The sequence below is a fragment of the Dendropsophus ebraccatus genome, chromosome 13 (assembly GCF_027789765.1).
Source record: "Dendropsophus ebraccatus isolate aDenEbr1 chromosome 13, aDenEbr1.pat, whole genome shotgun sequence".
NCBI classification, from domain to species: Eukaryota; Metazoa; Chordata; class Amphibia; order Anura; family Hylidae; genus Dendropsophus; species Dendropsophus ebraccatus.
Window position 1 is genome coordinate 16284637 of NC_091466.1, and position 25518 is coordinate 16310154.

General features: G+C 45.7%; 1 protein-coding gene across 1 annotated transcript in view; it reads right to left on the reverse strand.

Annotated features, from left to right (window-relative positions):
• The window catches only part of PAK6 (p21 (RAC1) activated kinase 6), a 32146-nt gene extending 14376 nt beyond the window's left edge, over positions 1-17770 (reverse strand). The window contains exons 1-3 of the mRNA XM_069950339.1: positions 17690-17770; positions 6701-6913; positions 3729-4331 (exon numbers count right to left, since the gene is read on the reverse strand). Coding sequence (XP_069806440.1) covers positions 3729-4331; positions 6701-6904 — 807 coding nt within the window. The 5' untranslated portion in view covers positions 6905-6913; positions 17690-17770. The remainder of the gene's footprint in view (positions 1-3728; positions 4332-6700; positions 6914-17689) is intronic.
• Positions 17771-25518: the final 7748 nt, after the last annotated feature.

Genomic DNA, 25518 nt, shown 5'->3' on the forward strand with positions numbered 1-25518 from the left:
TCACTGATAGATCAAGGTCTCGTGCATAGGATGGGAGTAATTCTCCAGTATGGAGCTGACCACTGACAAAATCCTTCGCTCCCCCTCCACCTGCATCGGTTTCAGGGGGCTTCCAAGCACAGAGCTGGCCCTTCTGATCAGCGTGTCCAGTTTGTTCCTATCCCTGGTTAATATACCGCTCCCCCAGCAGGCCACTCTGTAGTGGCATCAGCCATCTTCTTCGGAGTTAAAGAAGGTCCTAAGAAGTGCCCCCTGGACTCCAAAGGCCCTCAGCCTCCTGAGCAGGTAGAGCCTGCTGTGGCCCTTTCTGTACAATGTGTGTATGTGATCAGCCCAGTCCAGCTTATTATGGAGGAGCACACCCAGATATTTATACGTGTTCACTGTCTCAATGTCCGTCCTCTGGATGTCCACTGGACTTTGAGGAAATTTGTGTTTGCGGAAATCCACCACCATCTCCTTGGTCTTTCCAGCATTAACCCGGCACTGTGGTTGTATTGATACTATATATTAGAGGTTGTTCTTTTCGATAGAAATACCCTGCTGCACAGGCCAACTCTGATCCTGGCCATTTAACCCCTTAGATGCCCCAGTCAACATCAGCCAGGGGTGCTTCTGCCCTCAAGGCCAGTTTAAGTGGCTCCTAAAGGGCTTCTTAGACCATAGGCAGCTTTATGCCTGCAGTCACAAGAGGCAACTCTCTTGTCCTAAGGCCTGATGCTCAAGTGACATCACAGAGCACCAGGCGGAGGAAGAGAAGATGCCGGGGGAGTGTGCCAGAGCCAGGTATGTATGGGTGGGTTTTTTTTGTACTACAGAAGGGAGAGGCCTACATGTGGGATACTACCTACTGGGAAGCGACTACTTACACGATACGATACTACAAGTTAGATGCCTATATTGGACATATTACTTATTGGGAGGCCTACTACTACATAGGGACATAAAGGGGCTTAAAACTATATGGGGGCTGCACAGAGATGCCTAACTACTATATAAGGGCTTAGGGCGTCTTTACTATTTGGTCACCCAGAGGTGCCTTAATACTATATGGAAATAATGGTCCTACTACCGCCCTTACTGAAAACAAACACAGACTCAGGCAAGCATGCATGGAGGTTGAAATAGCTGTTGCACAGATAGCTGTCTAAAGTGTTTGGCCAATTTATTATTCAAGAAACAAGCTGTGTGAATTCAGGTCAAGAGAACACATTAGTTTTATTAGCCACACATTCCAGCGAGGCCATTCATAGTATATACTGCCTGAGACGCAGTAATGTTGGCACAGTATTATACCTGACAATTAAGTTATTTTAGGAAATGGCGTAATTGCAGAATGTGTCGATAACACGTGGTGTCACCGTGATGGTATGTAGATTAGAAGTTATCTGTATTTTACAGAACGGCTCGGAGATCGCATTGCCAAACACATGCTGTGTTGGTTACTTGATGGAGACCTCAGAAGCCTGGAGGTCTTCATGTCTATAGTGAATGGTATGTTAGACCTAGCTGTAAATTATAACACAGCTGCAGAGGACTATGAGAAGAATTCAGTTTATATCCCAAGTGACAGACAAAGCTGAATTTCATCAGTTCACAGCCCATTTCATGCTAAAAATCAAAGCTATTGAAACATCCTAAATATTTATTATGATGGAGACTACCTGTCCGAACTGGAAAGACACCATCGACACCTGCTTGCCTGTTCATACTGGAAAAAACACGGAATTCCTTTTCTGAATATAGAACCATACAGTGCAATAAAAACTGTGCGCACCTTCTACAGTCATTTCCGTCAGAGCATAAAGTACCATTGTTCCCGTCAAAAAGGCAGATGCTTTGACTGAACCAGCCTGGTCCAGGTTATAAGACAATGGAAGTCAGCAGGCACTGATGGTATCCATCATATGACTAATACAGCATTAAGAGATATGCTTTATGGCAGTCACGTGGACATAGGAAGCCATGGATAACACATTCTATATGTGGGCATGCTTTGTGACCTGTGCAAAGGTCAGTGTACAGGGTTGGGTAAAAGGGGAACCATGAAAATCACCTATTGTGAATGGTGGTTTCTTTGTTATCTGTATATTGGTATCAAGTAAAAAACAATGATTTCTGGATTTGAAAAAAAAAAAAGAAGGAAATATTCCCCTTTAAGACGTTAATCCTAAGGTCAGCTGGGTGCACATTTACATCAGTAGGGAGAGGGGTACAGATAAGTGAATCTTGAGCATGCTCGAATACCAGTTGGTTGGTTGGTTGGTTGGATGGATGTAAATAGAGGTAGGGAGTCCTAGACAACATGGATACAGCCTATGGCTGTATCCATGGTTTCCAAACAGTCTTAGGCTATGTTCACACAACGTATTTTTTTAATTAATCACGGCCATTGTTGCAATTTGCAAGAATGGCCGTGATTGATTCCAAAAATATGTTCAATGGAAAATTAATGGGATCCCGGCCTTAGTGTATACACAGTGAGAAATTTATCAAAGTGGTATAAAGTAGGATTGGCTCGGTTGCCCCTAGCAACCAATCAGATTCCACCTTTCATTTTCCAAAGAATCTGTGAGGAATAGAAAGTGGAATCTGATTGGTTGCTAGGGGCAACTGGACCAATTCTCTTTAACACCAGTTTGATAGATCTCCCTCAGCGAAAACTGATGTTTTGTGCGACCGCTATTCAGGTCACACAATATAGAGAGCGTGGCTCCATCACATGGATGCGCTCGCGTCCCAATTCAATAGAAATAAAGTTTATCCGTCTAGCACTGCAGTACCGACCGGGATAAACTTCACTGACACCAGCTGTTCTGTGACCCGGCCAAGTCACAGAACGGCCAGTGACTTCTGTAGTGTGAACACATTGACACATTCCGTGAATCACATAAACTACAGACCTTAAAGCTCTTCACCGGAATCACAAACCTTCCGCATCATATAAGCTTTTGACGTCTCATTCCTGATACCCCCAGTAATCAGGAGAACGAGCGAGGACTCTTTTAGCTCTAGTACAGAAGCCTACTAAGGGCCCTATTCCACGGACGATCAAACGACCGCTATTGTGAAAGACCTGAAAACGTTCACTCATTTCCATGGAACGATAATCGTTACTTATGATCGTATTTGCGATAGTTTCTTCTTCGCTATTGCGTTCGTATCTACTGCGAACGACATCTTATTCAATGCGAACGTTTTGCGAACGAGCAACAGTAAAAAAAGGTCCAGGTCTTATAAAGCGATCAACGATTTCTCGTTCAGTCGTTAATCGTTAACTGCATTTCAACCGAACGATTATCTTTAAGATTTAAACGATTTAACGATAATCTGAATGATAATTGTCCGGTGGAATAGGGCCCTTAGGGTGACCCAACTAGCCCACAAGTGCTGCTCAAAACCTGTAACACAAAGCACAACAGGGAGACATTTGTAGGCCTTCTATCCCCAATAATGCCCACTTGGGATAGTCTTCAGTCTTTTAAAACTAAAGAATTCTAGTCAAATAAATGTCATGATAGTCTACAGACTTTGATGATTTTAAACTTCCACCTATTCAGTCATGCATTAAGCCCAGAAAATCCTTAAAAACATATTGAAGACTGAATAACGAGTCTTCCTGAACTATTGTGCATTCTTCCTAATCCACCACAAACCATAAAAATGCGGCCTGGGAAAATAAGCTTATATAAACAGCTCAGGTATACCGTTAAAGAGAACAATCCTACCTTTCTCTGCTGTGCTGGGACAGGCTTCTCCGAACACTTCTCATGGCCCGAAGGCTCAAAACCACTCCTTAACAGTCCCGGTTTTGTAATACTCTCAGTGGATCTGGAGACAGGACCCTCTTCTAACAGAGTCTCATGGGATAGCTGTCTTCTTGTAGTATGTGTGTCCTGCTCAAAGCTACTGCCTCCATTAAAGTTCTTGAGTTGGCTAATAGGAGATTTGGATTGACTCACGCGATCCACTGTGTCCTGAAAGTCTCCAGGATCCAAAGATTTGGCTTTGAAAACAGAACCATTGGTTTTGCACGGGCTGTCATCTGCAGATTTGTAGTCCGGCCACATAGTCTGCCTCCTGCTGGCCTTAGAGTCACCATTGCAATTAATATAGTTGGAATACTTATCAGATATATTTGGCTCCGGTATAACATATTGTCCATTGTTTGGCCGCTCCTCTCCAAGCACTCCCAAAGATTGAGCTCGCCTTCGTGCCAGGGGACTTCGTCCTCGCAGAGTGTTAGAGCTGGTTACAGACAGTTTTTGAATATCAACCAGTATCCCTGAGATGTATCCTTCCAGTCCAATGGTGCTGCCACGAACAACAGTCTATGAAGAAAAGACATAAGTCTATTATATATAGAAGTTTTCTTTGTAGGCATGAGTATTACTTGTTGGTGACCTTCTAAGAGGTTTTGTTGCTGAAGTAATAATTGAAAGTTGAAATAGTGATTGGAATATATTTACAAGGTACTGATAATTTCTAAACACTATTATGGAAGTAGAACTCTCTGCTACTAGAACTCCCTCGGAAAGGAAAGGAAAGAAAGGAAAGGAAGGAAGGAAAGGATTACCACCGCCACTAGAAGCAGGGAAGACTACTATCCTTACTATAATCTGGAAGGACAACCACCCCTACTAGAGGCAGGAAGGAGAACCACCCCTACTAGAGGCAGGAAGGAGAACCACCCCTACTAGAGATAGGATGGAGAACCACCACTACTAGAGGGAGGAAGGAGAACCACCCCTACTAGAGGCAGGAAGGAGAACCAGCCCTACTAGAGGCAGGAAGGAGAATCACCCCTACTAGAGGCAGGAAGGAGAACCACCCCTACTAGAGGCAGGAAGGAGAACCAGCCCTACTAGAGGCAGGAAGGAGAACCAGCCCTACTAGAGGCAGGAAGGAGAACCACCCCTGCTAGAGGGAGGATGGATAACCACCCCTACTAGAGGCAGGAAGGAGAACCACCCCTACTAGAGGCAGGAAGGAGAACCACCCCTACTAGAGGCAGGAAGGAGAACCACCCCTACTAGAGGCAGGAAGGAGAACCACCCCTTCTAGAGGCAGGAAGGAGAACCACCCCTACTAGAGGCAGGAAGGAGAACCACCCCTACTAGAGGCAGGAAGGAGAACCACCCCTACTAGAGGCAGGAAGGAGAATCACCCCTTCTAGAGGCAGGAAGGAGAACCACCCCTACTAGAGGCAGGAAGGAGAACCACCCCTACTAGAGGCAGGAAGGAGAATCACCCTTACTGGAAACAGGAACTAGATCTGGAGTTAAGTCATCAACTAGAGCAGGGAGGGCCGAAGGTTCACTATCCAGCTGTTGCAGACCTACAATTTCCATCATGCCTGAACAGCCAAAGCTTCAGCTTTGGTTAGCTAGGTGTGACGGGAATTGGAGTTTTGCAACAGCTAGAGGGCCACTGAACTAAAGAAAAGAACGTTCTGAATTTACAATGGGGAATCTGGTGCCATTTATTAGAAGCGAAAAATATGTTCCAGTGACCACTGATGTTCACAAAAGCAGTCCAATGTGTACTGCATACACATTGGACAGTTAGCCAGTCTCACAAAAAATTTACAGAGCCAGCCAACTTTTGACTGTGTATCTTTTAGAGATGGTATTAAATCTTGAAGAATAAAACTTGCACTTGTTCCAAGACTACATAGAATGAGGGCCAGACAAATTCTTCAAGATTTACTACCGTCAGCCTCAAAGGGAGATCTTCCTGATGATGGAGAATGGATGATGTTATACCCATCCACAAGAAAGGTAGTATAGAAGAGGCCAGCAACTACAGGCCAGTTAGCTTGACATTTTTAGTAGTACAAATGATCGAAGCGCTTCAGCAAAGCGTTTCATACAGTTCCACCTAAACAGTTCATTGATAAGGATCACACTACGTTTTTGCAATCAGTTTTTACAAACTGATGCATTTTGATCCATTTGTCCATCGACTTTTATTATAAAAGAAAAAAAAAAAAACGGATCAAAATGGATCTGTTTTTTTTTAATGGACACAAAAATGAGGTTGACTACATTTTTGTGTACATTTTGATCATTTTTTATAATAGAAGTCAATGGAAAAACAGATGCACTCAAATGCATACGTTTTTCCATCCATTTATTGCAAAAACATAGTGTGAACCAAGCCTAAGTTACTGAAAAGTTACTGGTAAAAAGAGTCTTTAGACGGCACTTCTGTGTCTGTGGGTGGTGCTCGTAGTAGGAAAAAATTCCAGCAATACTGTAGAAATTCAGTCTCGGCACTCACCATAAATGCTTCATAGTTTTATTGTAGAAAATTCATATCCATCATAAACACAACAGGACGTTTCGGCCTTTCAGCTGAGAAAGGCTAACGCCAAAACATTCTGTTGTGTTTATGATGGATATGAATTTTCTACAATAAAACAAAGCATTTATGGTGAGTGTCGAGACTAAATTTCTACTGAAAAGTTACTGGACTGCTGAATAAGTAGTAGATGCTTGGAACAAGCGTCCAGCAAATGTGGTCATAAAATGCACAACTAATGAAATTAATAAAGAGCAATTTAAAGGGTAGACAAGATGGACCTTCTCCAGCATATGTAACACATATAACGAAGTGTCTAAGGACAGTAGGAAAGCTGTAGAGGATGTATCAGTGCTATATTATATGTACAGAGTATAATACAATATTCAGTACTCACTTTCATAGGCTTTAGCTGCACTGGTGTAATTCGGGAAGGGTCCACTACAGGTTTTGGACGCCGCAAAGTATCCAGGACATTTTGCCATTGTGGCGGGAGGCCAATAAACTTGCCTGCCTTAGCATCAAAGGAAGTATGTACACGATGCTGAAAATTCAGAGGAGCCGAGATCTCGGGTCGTTTCTTTTTCTTTTTGCGAAACATGATGTTAAACTGGAAAAGAAAAAAAAAAGTATTACATAAAAAAAAATAATCCAACGTCATCATCAACAAGAACATTACATCACCACAGATTCCAGCATTAACAACAGGCCAGGCTAGTATTATTCATACAAGACAACAGCACTATTTGGGAGAGCAGAGGTTGTAGTTGTGTCGTCTTGCGTCCCGAAGTCTGCGGGTCCCCATTTCATATTAGGAGACCAGTACTCTAAGAACAGCCTATCATCTCAAAGTCAAAAGAACTGAGCAAAATGTCTGATCTTTATGTCGTTGGGAGAGTCCTAAAGCCCCTCCATTCATATTAGATGTACAACTAGTCCTGCCAAATCTGGGTTCTCTAGCCAATGTTGTCTAAGGTGTATGATCTTCTACAGGCAAATAACCCCTATAAATAAAAGCGCAGTTCTCAGTTGCCCCGTGTAATAGGGGCTTTACATCTAATATCCTAAGGGTACTATTACACGGACTGACTACGGCCAGGTCATTTTAGTAAACTTTACATTTACATTTAAGTAAAGTTTACTGGACCTATAAGATGGCCCGAGAGGATCTACAAAGGATCTACAAAGTCTACAGTGATACTTCACACAAGGCTGGCCCAACATTACAGGACGACTCTTGTAAACCCGTCCTACACTCGTTTTCCACAGATCCGCTCAATTGTGCAGGTAATGATATCATTTTTTTTTCCAATTCAAAACTTCTACTCTGGAAATATTGCATTTTTCATCATCATAAAATTAATTGCTGAAGTTTCATGTGTCAGGCAATGGTGGCGGATTACACGTCTCATTCACACAAATAGCAGATGCTGCAGGCAACAGAGCGATCATGGGACAAAAAGGAGACCATAGCTGGATGGCTTTAGAGAAAGTGATGTTCTCGCTCCTCGATGAGTCACACGTAGGATTACTCATTTCACTTTAAGGACCAGTTGGGTTTTAAAAATTTTTAGGTCAATAATGTTCTTCAAAAGACAAAAAAATTATCCAATGCTCAAATCATCATCCACTTTCATAGAAAAGGCCTAGTATTGTACATGCATAGCCTAGTCTTGGGACCCTCCCCATACCATTAGCGTGACATGTCCCATTATATGTGCAGATTATCTGGCATGTCAATTTACATAAGAATACATTAGAGATGAGTGCAACTCGAGCATTTGGAATTTGAATATCAGTGGTTGAAAAAGTTGGATGCAGCATTAAAAGGGTAGTTAAATTACTTCTGTTGAAAAATCTCAAGTCTTCCTGTCCTTATAAGCTGCTGTATGTCCTGCAGGAAGTGATGTGTTCTCTCCAGTCTGACACAGTGCTCTCTGCTGCCATCTCTGTCCATGTCAGGAACTGTCCAGGTCAGTAGGAAATCCCCCATAAAAAAACTCTCCTGCTTTCCAGACTGGAAAGAATACTACTTCCTACAGGTCATACAGCAAAACAAGATTTTTTTTTTTTTAATAAAAGTAAATTACAGATCTCTGCCACTTGCTGGGACCAGTTAATTTGAAAGAAAAAAAAATGTTTGGTGAATTTTTGCCTGGAAAACATGGATACAGCCATAGGCCATGGACTCCCTAGGGCTGTGTCCAACTTCTTCCTCCACTGATATTCAAATGCCATACAATGGAACTCGAGCATGTTCAAGTTGTGCTAGTCTCTAGAATACATGTATTACATGTAGAAACTGATTCACAGGCATTCTATTCCCGTCTAATAAGTCATTGCAGTATTGAATGACCTTGGCCACACAATGGTTCTAATATATCCAGTCACACAGACATATCCACACTTGTTGGCGTGACACTTTTGAGTCCACACCCTAGCAATAAGACATATCTACCAGCAAATAAAGGATCAGGTGATTGCTAGATTCCAGTGTGATAAGCGAGCTGTACACAGGAGTTGGTTAAAGCCCAACAATTTTGGCGGGACCAGTTAAACATATAATAAGTACTGGTTTCAACTGCTGGAACCTTTTGTTAATGGGGATATAAGCCAGCACTGGTGGGACTCATGCCTTAGGTCCTATTCACATGTCCGTGGTTCTGTCCACCGTTACGTTCACTATCTTCTATGTAGTGGTCTGTGAAGCGCATTATTAGTGCAGTCCGCGGGCTGCACTACGGAGGTGTGAATGAGGCCTTAGAGGATGGGTGACTATTCCTTTTGGAGGAGGCTCTGGGTTGTCTAGCATCAGTGTTCTTCCTCCTATAGAAAAACATTTTTGCATACTTTTTTTCCCATGAAGCTTCCATACTAGAAATAAGCGAGCCTCAAACATGCTCGAGTCGATCCGAACCCGAACTTTCGGCATTTGATTAGCGGCGGCTGCTGAACTTGGACAAAGCCCTAAGGCTATGTGGAAAGCATGGATATAGTCATTGGCTGTATCCATGTTTTCCAGACAACCTTAGAGCTTTATACAGTCTAATGTGCAATAGGTCATGATATGAGCTGTTGTCGTTTTTTTTACAGATTTTATGTAAATCTACAAGAAGAGAAGAAATTAGATCATCTTCATATATACGCCATATGGCCCTAGATCGGTCCAAAATACTGATCTATAGTGTTACAACGATAGAGGGTCTACGCTCCTGGTGACCACCTGTATTCAGAAGATTGGTTCACTCCTTATCTCGATGTCCTTTAGGTAAAGCTTTCTTTGTTAATCATTGTTGTCTTCTGCCTCTAGTATTTGTATTACTACTTTGTTTCCAGTCACCAGCGCATAGAGACTGATAACCAACCCATCAGTATTCTCTTATTGACGTTCCCACCATGTATTTACCTCCTCAATGTTATCTCATGAAGCAGGATTTTACATACAACTAAATCCCAGCCCTTTGTCTGAATGCTAAAGACGATAACACCTTAGAGGGGATTATTGGAGTCCATTTCACTTGTGCACCAAGATGCTATTTATACGGTCACATACCAGGACAGTGCTCCCCTTCGCTTGCAATAACGATGGTCCTGGAAGCCAAGAGGAAGGATCTACACCATGACGACTGCAAGGGACATACTGTTCTTTACTCCTGCCATTTTGCTGGCCATATACAATAAAGTCAAGGAGACCGATTCATTGGATTGGCCAACCATATTATGTGTATGGGAGCAGACCCTTTTAAATTGGCCGTATTTAGGCCTACCACTGTCTCTGCCTATCCTCACATACTCATGAATGAGTACAGAGGTAGAAGCCATTGCCAGACACCTTGGGCAGTCACCTATCTCTGCCAAAGGATCCTTTTCTTTCTTCATCTGACATTGAGGGAAGAGTCAGGAGGCCACCATACACATAAGATGGATGGTTGATCTTGCCAAAATCGGGTTTGGCCAACTTTTAACGTAAATGTTCGTACCAATTTTTTTGGAGACAGAAGAAATTATTGAATATTTTCAAAGAGCCTGTGGGCAGGAAAGCAACTACAGACTGCAAAAAGGTGAAGAGATGCCACATTTTACTCAACAGATATACAAAGTTTCATGGGTTCACTATAACTTTTGTAGCTTCTTCAACTAAGGTTTGGTACAAACTATGATTGTTCTTCTATTGCAACCTGTCAAAATTGGATGCCGGTGTACAATTAAAAGCATGGACAAGCATAGGCCCCCATTGAATTCAATAGCTCAAACATACTCAGCCAGTAACTACTTATGGGTCATTTCCCACACATATAATTTTTTTGATTTGGACAAAAAAAAAATGGTTTACTGCACTTTTAAGTCCGAGAACTAACCTGAACATAGTCATAAGTTCACTTTCAGGCCATTAATGTCAATAGGGCAATTGCCTTTCCATGCTCATATACATCAGCATACCATTTTGATAGGTTCCCTTAAGTACATGGGCTACAGAAGACACAATCATAGTGTCAACCCATTCTAATATCAAATATGTAACCCTATTAAGCCAAGAGACAGTAAACTATTCACAGTCTGAAACTACCCATATACATAAGATAGCGATCAGCCTAATGATAGTCCCTGACTAATGAAGATTGAAGCTATAGAGTGCATGAAACCTCCCATGACGGTACAAAGTTCCAAGATAAAAGGAAATACCATAGTGCCATAAATATCCCATTATTCATGGTCGCTGAGCGCCAGAGCTCGATCCAAAGCTTTTAAAAGTGCATAAAATGAGATATAACATTTACTAGCCATATTATGTCTGCACTCTAAAAGGGAAAGAATTGTTACTTACACCGTAGTCCGATACAAGAATGTTGATTGACTGGTCCGTCCATTGTATCGTAAAAGATTAACCTTTTCAGGTTCTAACAGTGAAGGCCAAACATTCGTGGGTAGTGATTAAACCTGTAGCCTTGAAGGCATGGATTACACACGGATTATGAGGTTTAGGCTGCATTCACACGTCCCCTAAAGTTGTCGATGGTCGTGACCATGGAAAATTTTAGCTACGATTCAAATGAATGCAGCCATTCACACAATCCGTGCCATGACCCCCACCTCGGAAAACTAGGACATGTCCTGGTGCGGATCACGGCATGGATACTCCAATGTGCAGCCCCTCCTCCCTGCCAGAGATGGCAGAGATGACAGAAGCACAGAAGACAACTACTCACCTACTCCCCCCCATGCCGGTGAACATGTGAGTCGGCCGGCATGGGGGGAGGAGGCAAGTAGTTGTCTTCTGCGCATTAGTCTTCTGTGCTCCTGCCATCTGTGCTGCTGGGCGGAGGGGGGCTGCACTTCTATTAGGGGATCCGTGCTGCAATCCTCCTCTGGCCATCGCGGTACAGATCGTGTGAACAAGGCCTAAAGGTCCTTATACATGGGCCATCGATAATCGATCCATGTAAAAAAGGCGACCAGCTGAGGACCTGGCAAGACACCCGCTGGTCGGCTGAGCACAAAATTTGTTGCTAGCGCCTGCACATAGGGGGCATGCAAAAAATATGAATCCAATAAATGGCCTCATGAACGATATAGGGATCGTTTGTGCGACCCTGCCACTTGATTAATGGTGCCTTCTAAAGGGCCCATCAGTGTAGGCTAGGCCTTATCCATGAGAGTAGTGATAAGTAGTAGATGGACCCACACACACACACACACACACAAAACCATAACAAGAATAAAGGTTCTATGTCCCTCATAGTGTCCCGGTACATGTGTAAGTACACCGCAATCCTCACTGTTGAAGATCCTATAATGTCATAGACTTTGGAAACCCTTTAAGCCTCTAAATCATCTAAACAATGCACAGGAAGACTTACCAGATACCGTAAAACTCAGATAGACAATAAAACACTCTTCACAATGAACATGACCTATCGGGGGTCCTTGAGGGCTACACTTGAAATACCCCGGCCTAGATGACCCACACAAGACAAAGAAATCCAGACAGGGCAATGCTTGGACCTGCATGGAGAGTACTAAAAAAAAAACCACAATTACGCTCCTATTATTACCTAGTGAAGTGACAACAATTTCTATCATTACCATGTAACCCGGCTGACAGACATGCCCTGGGGCTGAGGTATTAAGTTACACACAGATTTGTATCTTGGTGAACCATGTCCTGGACGAGGCTTTGGGTAATGGACCCCAGAGGATAACCCTTTGTCTATGAGGGCAGGAAGTATGAGTAGACACCAGCTTTGAACTTCATCCATGGCGAATGGTTTTTTAGGTTTTACATTTCCTAACTGTATACAGGGGTGTAGCTAGAAAGTATTCTCCAGCTGTTGTAAAACTACAATTCTCAGCATGCCCTTTGGCTGTCAAGGACAGCTGGAAAGGCACAGGTTGGGGATAAGTGCTATAGAGAGTGCAGATGTACCTGGCAAAGCCCCTGTGCCTCACATGAAGACTGGTGGGTGCCCCAGTACAGACTTTGCATGAAGTTACAGCTCCTACACTATAAAGCCTATGCTAGTCACCCCCAATGTATACAAAGAGGGGCGTAACTAGGTTTCATGCAAAAGACAATATGGTCCCCATTAATCCCCACCACCAACCCCCCAGATGGCACAGCTCCTCAGAGCGACTCTCACAGCACTATCAACCACACACGCACACACACATATCCCTGGCGGACATGGTTCTCACAGCATCCCAGCCCCCCCCCCCCCCCCTCCCGTCCGGGATGGCACAGCTCTCACAGCAAAGCGATCACATAACACCCTTCTCCCCGGGTTGGCACTACAAGCGGCTCTGGGGGTTCTGGGGAGGTACTGCTCTGCTGCGCTGTGGGTGCTGTTGGGCCCTGCCGCATGGGCCCCATAGCAGCTACGTGGTCTGCCTCCATGGTAGCAACGCCACTGTATACAAATATGTCACTCTCTTGCCTATAGGACAATGACCTAAAGAGCTTAAGCAATTCACATAGATAACCAGTTCCTTGTATATACATTGTACAAATACATCCAGGCCAACAGGAAACTAAAGAATGGGCTTTTATAGAAATATGTAGATTTGGACAAGCCTTATCTGTCCTCGATTGTGAGTTCCTAATATTTGTTACACAGAATAGATATACAGTATCTGCTCAGCATTTGCCACGCTGCATTGCTATGGAAACAGAAAAATTGAAGAGGGGGGAGAGCGACTTTGCTCATCTGAAATGTTGACCTTCAGAAGGTCACACCGCCTGAGGCTTTATTCACACAGCTGTATTAAAGCTGTGTGGGAGCCATAGATTAAGTGACGAAAGTTGGACCAGACTCCATTAGGCAAATGCGGGTCTGGACCAAGGTCGGTGGATGTAAAAAGGTTAGATAATGTATGGTGAGCATACACTGTGTCTGTAGAGATAGCCATATACATTAGATACCTTAGGTATGGTGGCCTACTGGACATGGATTGGGCAAGTTCAATTTCAACTGCTTAATCCTGATGTGTCTGGCAGCAGCTTGCTTCCTTCTACCCATTCAGAAAACATGCAGCTTGTGCATGGGTATAGAAGAGACCAGGTTAGCCACCAGGATCGTTGGGACAGCTGCCAGACAACAGGATCGCTGGGGTGGCCATTGGGGGAACAAAATCACTGGAGTGGCAAATCGGCCAATAGGTTCACTGGGGCAGCCATTGGCCGACAGGGTCACTGGGGTGGCCAGCAGCCAACAGGAACAGAGGGATAGTCATTAGGAGAGGCAGCCATTGGCCAACATGGTCACTGGGGCGGCCAGCAGCCAACAGGAACAGAGGGATAGTCATTAGGAGAGGCAGCCATTGGCCAACAGGGTCACTGGGGGCAGCAAACAGGAACAGAGGGATAGTCATCAGGAGAGGCAGCCATTGGCCAACATGGTCACTGGGGCGGCCAGCAGCCAACAGGAACAGAGGGATAGTCATCAGGAGAGGCAGCCATTGGCCAACAGGGTCACTGGGGGGCCAGCAGCCAACAGGAACAGAGGGGTAGTCATCAGGAGAGGCAGCCATTGGCCAACAGGGTCACTGGGGCGGCCAGCAGCCAACAGGAACAGAGGGATAGTCATCAGGAGAGGCAGCCATTGGCCAACATGGTCACTGGGGCGGCCAGCAGCCAACAGGAACAGAGGGATAGTCATCAGGAGAGGCAGCCATTGGCCAACAGGGTCACTGGGGGGCCAGCAGCCAACAGGAACAGAGGGGTAGTCATCAGGAGAGGCAGCCATTGGCCAACAGGGTCACTGGGGGGCCAGCAGCCAACAGGAACAGAGGGATAGTCATCAGGAGAGGCAGCCATTGGCCACCAATAGCCATCTCATGTGTATGGCCACTTTAGATCTCATTGACATTGGCAGAATCTGACAGCAATCTAACATGCACGGTGGTCATCGAGCTTCCCCCCAGCTTCTGTTGTAGGAGGAACCACAGTTCATCATGATGGATTTACCATCCTCGATTCCTTGTACTAGGAAATAATACAACCGTTATCTAGCAGACACTTATCCACCTCTCCCGATAGCAATAAACTGGATTCCTCCTAGATAGCAGTGCCGGCATGAGGCTTCCCTACATTTACATGTGCACTCGCCGCTGTACGCTTGTGTGTACAAAGGCGTCTATTCACACTACAATATCCAAGTCAGTGTAGTTACAAGAACAAATGCCGAGAACACATTCTTTGTATGCACCATAATAGCCATTTCTTTGCCGGTAATCCATGTGCTCAGCAGACAATACAAAGGGGAATTTGAGAAAAAGGAATAAACCCATTATGGATGGCTTGATATACTGCTATACTATATCAGTCACCGACAGTATGACATTGCTCTACAGGAAACCAATCCAGGGCAGATCAGGACCCATACATAGGGCACTTATACCCCACCTAATAATGGACGTGATTCCCAAAGTCAACAAAGCGCTCGCCCTGACCTCCTACTGATCCCTATGAAGAATACACCTGTCAAGTGACCGCCATCTAATGAGAGTGATATTGGCGTCTTTCATCTTCAAAACCAGGAGCAGGAATTCTCTGCATAGAGGCAAAGGCCATAAGGCCTAGAATTCAGAAGACTGCCATAGTACAGCAACATGACTGGAGCATGGAGGGAGGGAGGCAGCCATGGGCACAGTCTCCGTGAGCTGGAATAAAGGTAAGTATTCTCCAGCGCTCGTCATGAATTTTTTTTAGGCCATTAAAAGCACATGTTATACCAGATAAAACCCCAAAAATTCAAGTCCCGGGGACAGAAAAAAATTGTTCAACATTTTTCGAACCATAAGTCCAAACTGACTTTGATGGAAGAATTGACATGTTCGAAACAGCGTGTGTGTGAACAGGCTCTTAGCCAGTTTTCTCAGCACATCATATCCGGCACTGCTTACAAGAGCTTGGGTACGCCAGCAGGGATAAGGGTAACATGGCGGGGAAGGGACAGGTGAGTATGATTATTTTTTTTTTCAGTTGCAAGGCACCATGACCCCTTTAAAAATATCCTTTAAAAAGCCCTTTAAGGGTTAAAGGAACATTCTCACAGATTTTCAGTCCATGTTTCCTCTGTATATATGTTTGAAACGTTTCCCTGTTATGGTCACGTGATGCACCAGAAGCCTAAGCAATAAGCTGAACAAGCTGTAAACTATATTTCCCCATACCAGGTCACATCTCTGTGAAGACTACAGCGCAGGCGACAATGGCTGCCTAGCAACCGAGAACTCCTAGAACAGAACGATAGAGCTGCTGACGGAGCAGAATTCTGGAAGCGCTCTACAGGACAGCCTGTGGGTCACAGAAAGAGAGCGGTGTATAATCCTTCACCTCTGGTTATTCTGAAGTTTTATCTGTTTCTGAGGGAGCAAAGGTCTGAAATCCAGAACACACCCTGTTGACGTGGAATTTTATGGACAGATGTAGCAGAGCCAAGTTGGTCAGTAGCGATAGAGATGACTTATATGGCCCAGCTACTACATCAGATGTAGACTGAGGTGACCTGTGTTCCTCAATTCCACAATAAGTCTATTTTATTTGATGTACATTTCAAAGATATCTCCCTAAATCTATGTTTATACAATGTCTTTTTAGACAGCCGTCATTTTGAGACGACAATACAGCTCTATTATCGTGCCAAAAAGACGGCCAAGATAAGATGTTGTGTGAACATAGCCTAAGGGAATGTTTCCACGCATGCAATCCGAACAAAATGGAAGCCATGTCTCCCCCCCCCCCCCCCCAATAGCTGCACAATGAGGTCGATAATCCCGGCAACATCGGGGGCAGCTGATGGGGGGGGGGGATGGTTTCACCATGTTCGGAACTCATTCTGAAAATATATGTGGAAACACAGCCTTAAGGAACCCAACTTATCAGTATCCATTTTGTCCCTAAATATATAGAAGTAACTCAGTATATAAAGCGTTCCACTAATATAGTCACAATAGAAACATAGAGTGAATCAATATATATATTTATAAAAAAAAAAAAAAAAAAAAAAAAAAAAAATCGATGCAACCAGTAAATAAAATAACCCCACAACGTGCAACAATGGTGACAATAACTACCATCCAAAAGAGATAAAAAGAAGTATAAAGAAACAATAGTCTTACTGGGTGATGTGGACTCTACGCATATCGCCACCAGTGTGGCTTCCTCAGGGGTCAGCACAGCAATGGTTTAGTTTTTTTTTTTTTTTACTAAATAGAAGCTTATGGACAAAAGCACCTACATGATGTTTTATAAAAGACAAAAATGAGTAACCTTTATGCACCCATATTACCGGTCTAATCAGAATCAGTGTCTTTCACAAGACTACGACTCCCATCATGCCCTGACCACCTGCAGATGTCATGGTAGGATGGTGGTTGTAGTTTCGAAACTGAAGGAACTGTGCGCTCACTCTTCTCACTAACAAGGCAACTCCAAAAGCTTAAATAACGACAAGCTTAGTGCGTCTACATCTCCGTACCTACTATACCCATACCTATGAATTAACCCTCCGTGTTAACAACTTTGATCAGAAAATGGATAACTGTCCCGGTAGAACTGATCACACCTTTCACTACTGAATACCAACAGAGACCCGGCGTGTTACGACAGGTAATATATCTTGATGTAACTTCTCTGTATATAGACTAGGATCCTTGCGGTTAGGTAATGTTCACCCTAAGCGAGAGCGCTCAACGATTTTTCAGCATAAAAAAAAAATTCAGACAGCAACATTCTTTGTACAACGCTGCGGAATATGTTGGTGCTATCTAAGAAACAAGATCAGTACAACTCTAGAGTAGTGTTATTACAGTCTGCGGGCTACGGGATAGGGCTCAGCTACATAGTATAGACAAACCCGTCCTACTGACCAGGAAAGCCGCCACTTACCTGCAGACCTGATCACCGGCATACAGTAATCCACTCACTGCGGGAATGTAGGAACAAGAAGAGGGAAGGAGAGAGCATGGGAGAGGGGTGGGGAGAGGAAACCTGACATGTTTGTACAATCTTTTTTTTTTTTTTTCACCTCGCTGGGAGTTTGATTACAGGGTGGGGCGTAGCTGACACAGGTAGAGGAGGCCTGTCTCACAGATGGCTCACTGACTGACATGCAATCTGCTCTTTTCCCGGGTTTTACAAGATGTGAAGCTATAGGGAAATACGAGTTAAATAACGCGGATTAAGGGGAGATTATTTGTGGATTATAATCTCTAATTTTACAGTTTATAACCGGATAGCTATGGTTCAAGAGGCAAATCCATGTACAGAGACATTGGTTAAAGGGGTTGTCCAGCGAAAATCTTTTTCTTTCAAATCAACTGATATCAAAAAGTTATATAGATTTGTAATTTACTTCTATTAAAAAATCTCCAGTCTTCCTATACTTATCAGCTGCTGTATGTCTTGCAGGAAATGTTTTATTTTTAGTCTGACACAGTGCTCTCTGCTGACATTTCTGGCCGAGACAGGAGCAGAAAAAGTTTTCTATGAATCCCCATAGAAAACCTCTTCTGCTCTGGACAGTTCCTGTCTCGGCCAGAGATGTTAGCAGAGAGCACTGTGTCAGACTGAAAATAAAACATTTTCGGCAGGACATACAGCAGCTAATAAGTATGGGAAGACTTGAGATTGTTTAATAGGAGTAAATTACAAATCTATATAACTTTCTGACACCAGATGATTTGAAAGATTTTCGCTGGACAACCCCTTTAACCCCTAGGCGACCCTGGACGTACCCGTATGTCCAGGGCCGCCTCCATGTGTTCAGAGCGGGGCCGTGCTGGTCCCGGGTGCCGCTCGTAGCCCGGGACCGCGGCTATTAGCCGGCAGGGTCCGATCGCCGTGCAGTACAGTAATCGGATGCAGCTGTAATATTTGACAGCTGCATTCGATTACTTGATGCAGCCGTTCCCTGGTGTCTAGTGGGGAGGATCGCTCCTCCGGGACGTTGTCCCGGAAAAGCGATCCACACATCTTAGCCCGTCCGGCGTCAGCGCCGTAATGGCGCTGATCCCGGCTCGGCACTCGATTGCTTCCGGCTGCAGCAGCCAGAAGCAATCAATGTGCCTATCTCATCGATCTATGCTGTATATCTATGCAGCATAGATCTGTATGAGAGATCAGTGCACTTATACTAGAAGTCCCCTAGGGGGAATAACCCTAACCCCAGGGGGGCTTCTAGTATAAGTGTAAAAAGCCCCCTGCCCTAGTAAAAGTTTGAATCACCCCCCTTTTCCCATGTTATAAATAAAAATAAATAAATAAACATGTTTGCTATCGCCGCGTGCGTAATCGCCCGAACTATTAATTAATCACATTCCTGATCTCACACGGTAAACGGCGTAAGCGCAAAGAATCCCAAAGTGCAAAATTGCGCATTTTTGGTCGCATCAAATCCAGAAAAATTGTAAAAAGCGATCAAAAAGTCGCATATGCGCAATCAAGGTACCGATAGAAAGATCACATCATGGCGCAAAAAATGACACCTGACACAGCCCCATAGACCAAAGGATAAAAGCGCTATAAGCCTGGGAATGGAGCGATTTTAAGGAACGTATATTTGTTAACAATGGTTTGAATTTTTTACCGGTCATCAGATACAATATAAGTTATACATGTTATATATCGTTGTAATCGTAACAACTTGAGGAACATGCATAACAAGTCAGATTTACCCCAGGGCGAACAGAGTAAAAACGAAAAAACCCCAAATAAAAGAAATGCGGGTTTTTTTCAATTTCACCACACTTGGAATTTTTTTCTGGTTTCGCAGTGTACTTTATGCAAAAATTCAGCTTGTCATTGCAAAGTACAATTAGTGTCGCAAAGAATAAGGGCTCATGTGGGTCTCTAGGTGGAAAAATGCAAGTGCTATGGCCTTTTAAACACAAGGAGGAAAACACGAAAACTCAAAAATTGAAATTGGCCTGGTCCTCTAAGGGCTGGATGATGAGATCTGCATCAATCACTAGAAATAGATTCGATAGAGCAGGAGTAGGGAACCTCGGCTCTCCAGCTGCTGCAAAACTACAACTCCCATCATGCCTGGACAGCCAAAGTTGTCATAATGGGAGTTGTAGGGAGTTGGGAGTCCATAATGGGAGTCCAGGCATAATGGGAGTTGTAGGTTCCTAACCCCTGCTCTACAATAGTCTATGAGCCAGTATGCAGTAAGATGTTAGAAGGTGAGAAAAGAAGCACATACCTGAACACTTCTCCCTGCTCATTCCAGTGATCTATCCATGTCAGGAACTGTCCAGAGCAGTAGCAAATCCCTATAGTAAACTTCCCCTGCTCTCCAGACTGGAAAAAAACACCACCGCAGGACATACAGCAGCTGATAAGTACTGGAAGACTGGAGATTTTGGAGATTTGAAGTAAATTACAAATCTCTGGCACTTTCTGGCACCAGCTTATTTGAAAGATTTATTTATTTATTTTTATTCAAAATGTACCTGTCACAAAAATAAACTTTTTGAGTGTTCAGACCATGATCTATGCGCAGCATGGAGGAGATGCTGGCCTTGCAGGGAGGTGAATGCTTCCAACCTCAAGCCAGTCTCAGTGAAGAAAGAAGTCAGCCCTGGCGGGACTGGGCCCCTAGGGATGCTGTGGGCCCCGGCACTTGCCCAGGTAAGCCGGGTGCTGATGCCGGCCCTTATGACAGGTGTAAAGTATTATAAGGATTTGTGTCGTGTCAGTTCAGGTCATTAGACCTATGCTTGGCTATATTATGCTTATCTAACACCAGACTAAATAGAGTAATCGTATGCTCTAAATGTGGCCTTCTGAAATATAAAGCGTTATCCAGGATTATAAAACTATGGTGATTTCTTCCAAAAACAGCGCCACCCCTGTCCCCAGGTTGTGTGTGGTATTACAATACAGCTCTATTGACTTCAATAAAACTGAGCAGCAATACCACATCCAAACTGAGGACAGGAAGAAAGCAGCCATGTCTTGCTAATCCTGACTAACCCCTTTTATTTAAATATGGCCATAAAAAACATCTGACCATCTTAGCAGATGCAGTGACTAACTTTATATTCATGATCTTTAATACTGACAAAACCGACGGATACAACGTAATTGTATAGGGATTAGGAAATAAAGTGATTATTCCTATTATTACAAAATATTATTAGGCATCATCTTACATCATGGATCCTGCCATGACCTAAAGCTGTATATATATATATATATATATATATATATATATATATTAGAGCTCATCGGACTTCTCTGGCGTTGGCTTATCACTCTCTTAGAAGAAAAGAACCAGAAGTTTGGGGTTCCCTGGTGTTGAATCCTCGCTCTCTAGTTAGACCATCATGTAGTCTATTTAAAAAGACCTCTTTAATACTTATAGGGCCTAGTTGCAGTGGCGTAGCTACCATAGAGGCTGGGTAGGCAATTGCTTTGGGGCCCATGAAGGAAGGGGCCTGGGGATGCACAGGTAAGATAAGAGTCTCCTGGGTCCTTCTGCTTAACCCCTTATGTACTGCAGTGTGTAAGTGACCCAGTGTTCACTTACATGCTGCAACACAAAAAAGGGTTAATATGCATGTAACGCCTGGAGTAGTGGATCCACTGGACCGTCACCAGCGATGGCACTAACCTCACCAGAGAGCGGAGTCTAAGGGGCCGCTGGTTTTCACCAGAGCCCGCCGCAAGGCGGGATGGACTTGCTGCGGCAGGCGACCCCCAGGTCGCTACCCCTGGCTTGGTTGCTGGTGATGGCAGGCGAGGCGTGGCAGGAGCAGTAGGCAGGAGATGGTAGTGGCAGAGGTCTGTAGTCGTGACCGCAGGAGACAGGCTGAAGACAGGAGCAATAGAGTAACGGGGAAGCAGGAACCAGGAACAAGGACTAGGGACCAGGTAGCGGGCAGGAATCAGGAACAAGGACTGGGGACCAGGTAGCGGACAGGAATCAGGAACAACAGGGAGCTGGGCCAAACGCTATGGGAAGCATGTAGAGGCCCCAACACAAGGGACAGGGCATGCTGGGATTTATAGGGGAGTGATTGGTGCAACTAACCAATTAGGGACGCACTGCCCCTTTAAATCTGAGACAGCCGGCGCGCGCGCGCCCTAGGAGGTGGGGACGCGCGCGCCGGCCGGCACAGCGACGGACAGGAGCGTGGAGAGGTAAAGCGCCCCCCGGGGCCGAAGTGACAGCAGCGCCGGGTCCCTGCCTACGGACACCGGCTGCTGCATGGGGCAGTGGGGAGTCGCGGCGGCGGCCCGGAGCACGGGACGCCGCCGCGGCCGTAACAGTACCCCCCCCTTTGGCCTCCCCCTCTTTCTGGCCTGTAGGAACCTCTTGATGAGGTCTTGGTCCAGGATGTTAGCCTCGGGTTCCCAGGACCTCTCCTCAGGACCAAATCCTTTCCAGTCCACTAGGAAGGATCGTCTCCCTCTGACAGTTTTCATAGCCAGAATGTCTTTGACAATGTAAACGTCATCAGAGACGGCTTGTGGAGCAGAGAGCGAAGCCTTATCGGAGAACCGGTTGAGGACCACTGGCTTTAAGAGGGAGACATGGAAGGCGTTTGGAATCCGCATCGTAGGGGGTAGGCGGAGTTTGTAGGTGACAGGGTTGAGGCGTTTTAGCACCGAGAAAGGACCGAGGAATCGAGGACCCAACTTGTAGCTGGGAATCTTGAGTCGGACATATTTGGCCGAGAGCCAGACTTTGCCACCTGGGAGAAAATTCATGGCGGGTCTTCTTCTCTTATCCGCCTGGTCCTTCATGCGGACAGATGCCTTGAGCAGAGATTGTCGAGTCTGTTCCCAGATTGACTGCAGGTCAGATAACAACTCCTCCACGGCTGGGACCTCAGAGGATGGAGAGAGAGGCAGAGGAGGACGAGGGTGACGTCCATAGACCACATAGAAGGGTGACTTGCCTGTGGAGCTTGAGTCCAGATGATTGTAGGAAAACTCTGCCCAAGGAAGCAGACTGGACCAGTTGTTCTGGCGAGCGGAGACGAAATGTCGAAGATAATTGCCAAGGACCTGATTGACCCTCTCCACTTGCCCATTGGTCTGGGGATGATAGGCCGAAGAGAAGTCCAGCTTCACTTGGAGTTGAGAGCAGAGAGCACGCCAGAATCTGGAGACAAATTGTGAGCCTCTGTCAGAGACTATATGAAGAGGAAGACCATGGAGGCGGAAGATATGCTGAAAGAACAGCTGGGCCAGGCGAGGGGCTGATGGTAATCCAGGAAGAGCCACGAAGTGGGACATCTTGGAGAAGCGGTCCGTGACAACCCAGATGACTGTGTTACCCGCAGATGGAGGTAAGTCTGTGACAAAGTCCATGCCTATATGGCACCAGGGGCGGTCTGGGACTGGCAAGGGCTGAAGTAGGCCGGCAGGTCTTTGATGAGAGGACTTGTTTCTGGCACAGATGGTACAGGACGCCACAAAGTCTTTGACATCCAGGAGTAGGCTAGGCCACCAGTAGTGGCGGGAGATCAGTTGCCCGGTCTTTAGAACTCCCGGATGCCCGGCCACCATAGAGGAATGACCCCATTTCAAGATGCGTTTACGGAGTGCGGGGCGCACATAAGTCTTACCGGGAGGCAACTGCTGCAGAGTAGAAGTGGCAACTGGTACTAGGCGATCAGGAGGTATTATGTGTCGAGGAGATTCCTCTTGCCCCATAACATCGGATGCTCGGGATAACGCATCGGCCTTGATATTCCTCTCGGCTGGACGGAAATGAATGGTGAAGTTGAACCGAGAGAAGAAGAGGGACCACCTGGCCTGCCGGGGATTGAGGCGTTGAGCCGATTGGAGGTAGAGGAGGTTCTTGTGGTCCGTGTATATGTTAACGGGATGTTTAGCCCCCTCTAGGAGATGACGCCACTCCTCCAGTGCCAGCTTAATAGCCAGGAGTTCCCGATCTCCTATCGTATAGTTCCTCTCGGCAGGGGAAAAAGTCTTAGAAAAGAACCCGCAGGTTCTGGTCTTGCCTGATGTGTCCCTTTGCGAGAGGACTGCTCCGGCGCCCACAGAGGAAGCATCAACTTCAAGAGAAAACGGCTTGGAGATATCCGGGCGAACTAGAGCAGGAGCGGAGGCAAAGGCAGACTTTAGGCTATTGAAGGCATGTTCGGCCTCGGGAGGCCAGCGTCTAGGATCCGCCTTCTTCTTTGTGAGAGCCACTATGGGTGCAACCAGGGTAGAGAAGTGAGGGATGAATTGCCGATAGTAGTTGGCAAATCCAAGGAATCGTTGGATAGCTCTAAGTCCCTCAGGACGAGGCCACTGGAGAACAGCTGAGAGCTTGGCAGGATCCATCTGTAGGCCCTGGTCGGAGACAATGTATCCAAGAAACGGCAGGCTGCGCTGATGGAAAACGCACTTCTCCAGCTTGGCATACAAACGGTTGGCCCGTAGTCTCCGTAGAACCTGTCGTACATGGGACACGTGGGTCTGCTGGTCGTGGGAGAAGACCAGGATGTCGTCAAGATAGACTATGACGCAGACATAGAGGAGATCGCGGAATAAATCATTCACGAATTCCTGGAAGACCGCTGGGGCGTTGCATAGGCCGAATGGCATGACCAGATATTCGTAGTGCCCATCTCTGGTGTTGAAAGCGGTCTTCCATTCGTCTCCTTCACGAATACGGATCAGGTTATACGCTCCCCTGAGATCCAACTTGGAGAAGATCCTAGCTCCACGGAGACGGTCGAATAGTTCTGGGATTAGCGGAAGAGGATAGTGGTTCTTGACAGTCACCTTATTTAAGCCCCGGTAGTCTATGCATGGGCGGAGGGAACCGTCCTTCTTCTGCACAAAGAAAAATCCAGCGCCAGCGGGAGACGTGGATTTACGGATGAAGCCCTTCTGTAAGTTCTCCCGGATGTAGGAGGACATGGCTTCCGTCTCGGGCACAGAGAGAGGGTATACTCGACCTCGTGGGGGAGAAGTTCCAGGAAGAAGGTCTATAGGGCAATCATAGGACCGATGAGGTGGTAGAGAGTCTGCCTCCTTGGCCGAGAAGACATCCATAAAGTCTTGGTATTCGTGCGGTAGACCAGACAAAGGCTTGGCATTAGCAGGTGACCTCGTAGAGCACTTGGGTTGAGCAGGTCTCAGACACCTATTTGGACAGTCCTGGCCCCAGCTGAGAACCTCCCCAGTTCTCCAGTCCAGCTTAGGGGTATGTAATTGCAGCCAAGGAAGACCCAGCAAGATGGCGGAAGAGGAATGGCGCAAGACGTAGAAGGAGATCCTCTCCTGATGTAAGGCGCCCACCTGGAGGACTAGGGGTTCAGTCTGGCAGTGCACAGCTTCGGTAAGAATCTCGCCCGTGATCGAAGAGATAGACCGGGGTTGGGCTAGCTGTATCACGGGTAGCCGCCATCTTTGGACCAACGAAGCAGAAATGAAACTGCCAGCAGTGCCAGAGTCGATAAGGGCAGTAGTCTGGAGAACTTGCCCTGAGGGTGTCTGGATGGAGACTGGCATAGTCAATCTTGGAGAGGTGGCATTCACACCTAGGGAGACCTCTCCCACTGGACCTAGGTGCGAGCGTTTCCCGGACGCTGAGGACGTTGGGGACATCTCTGCCGAAAGTGATCAGCGCCACCGCAGTATAGGCAGAGATTCAGCTCTAGTCGACGGGCCCTTTCTTCAGTCGTCAAGCGAGCTCGATCCACCTGCATAGGAACTTCTGGAGACGACTGGGGCATAGGAGCAAC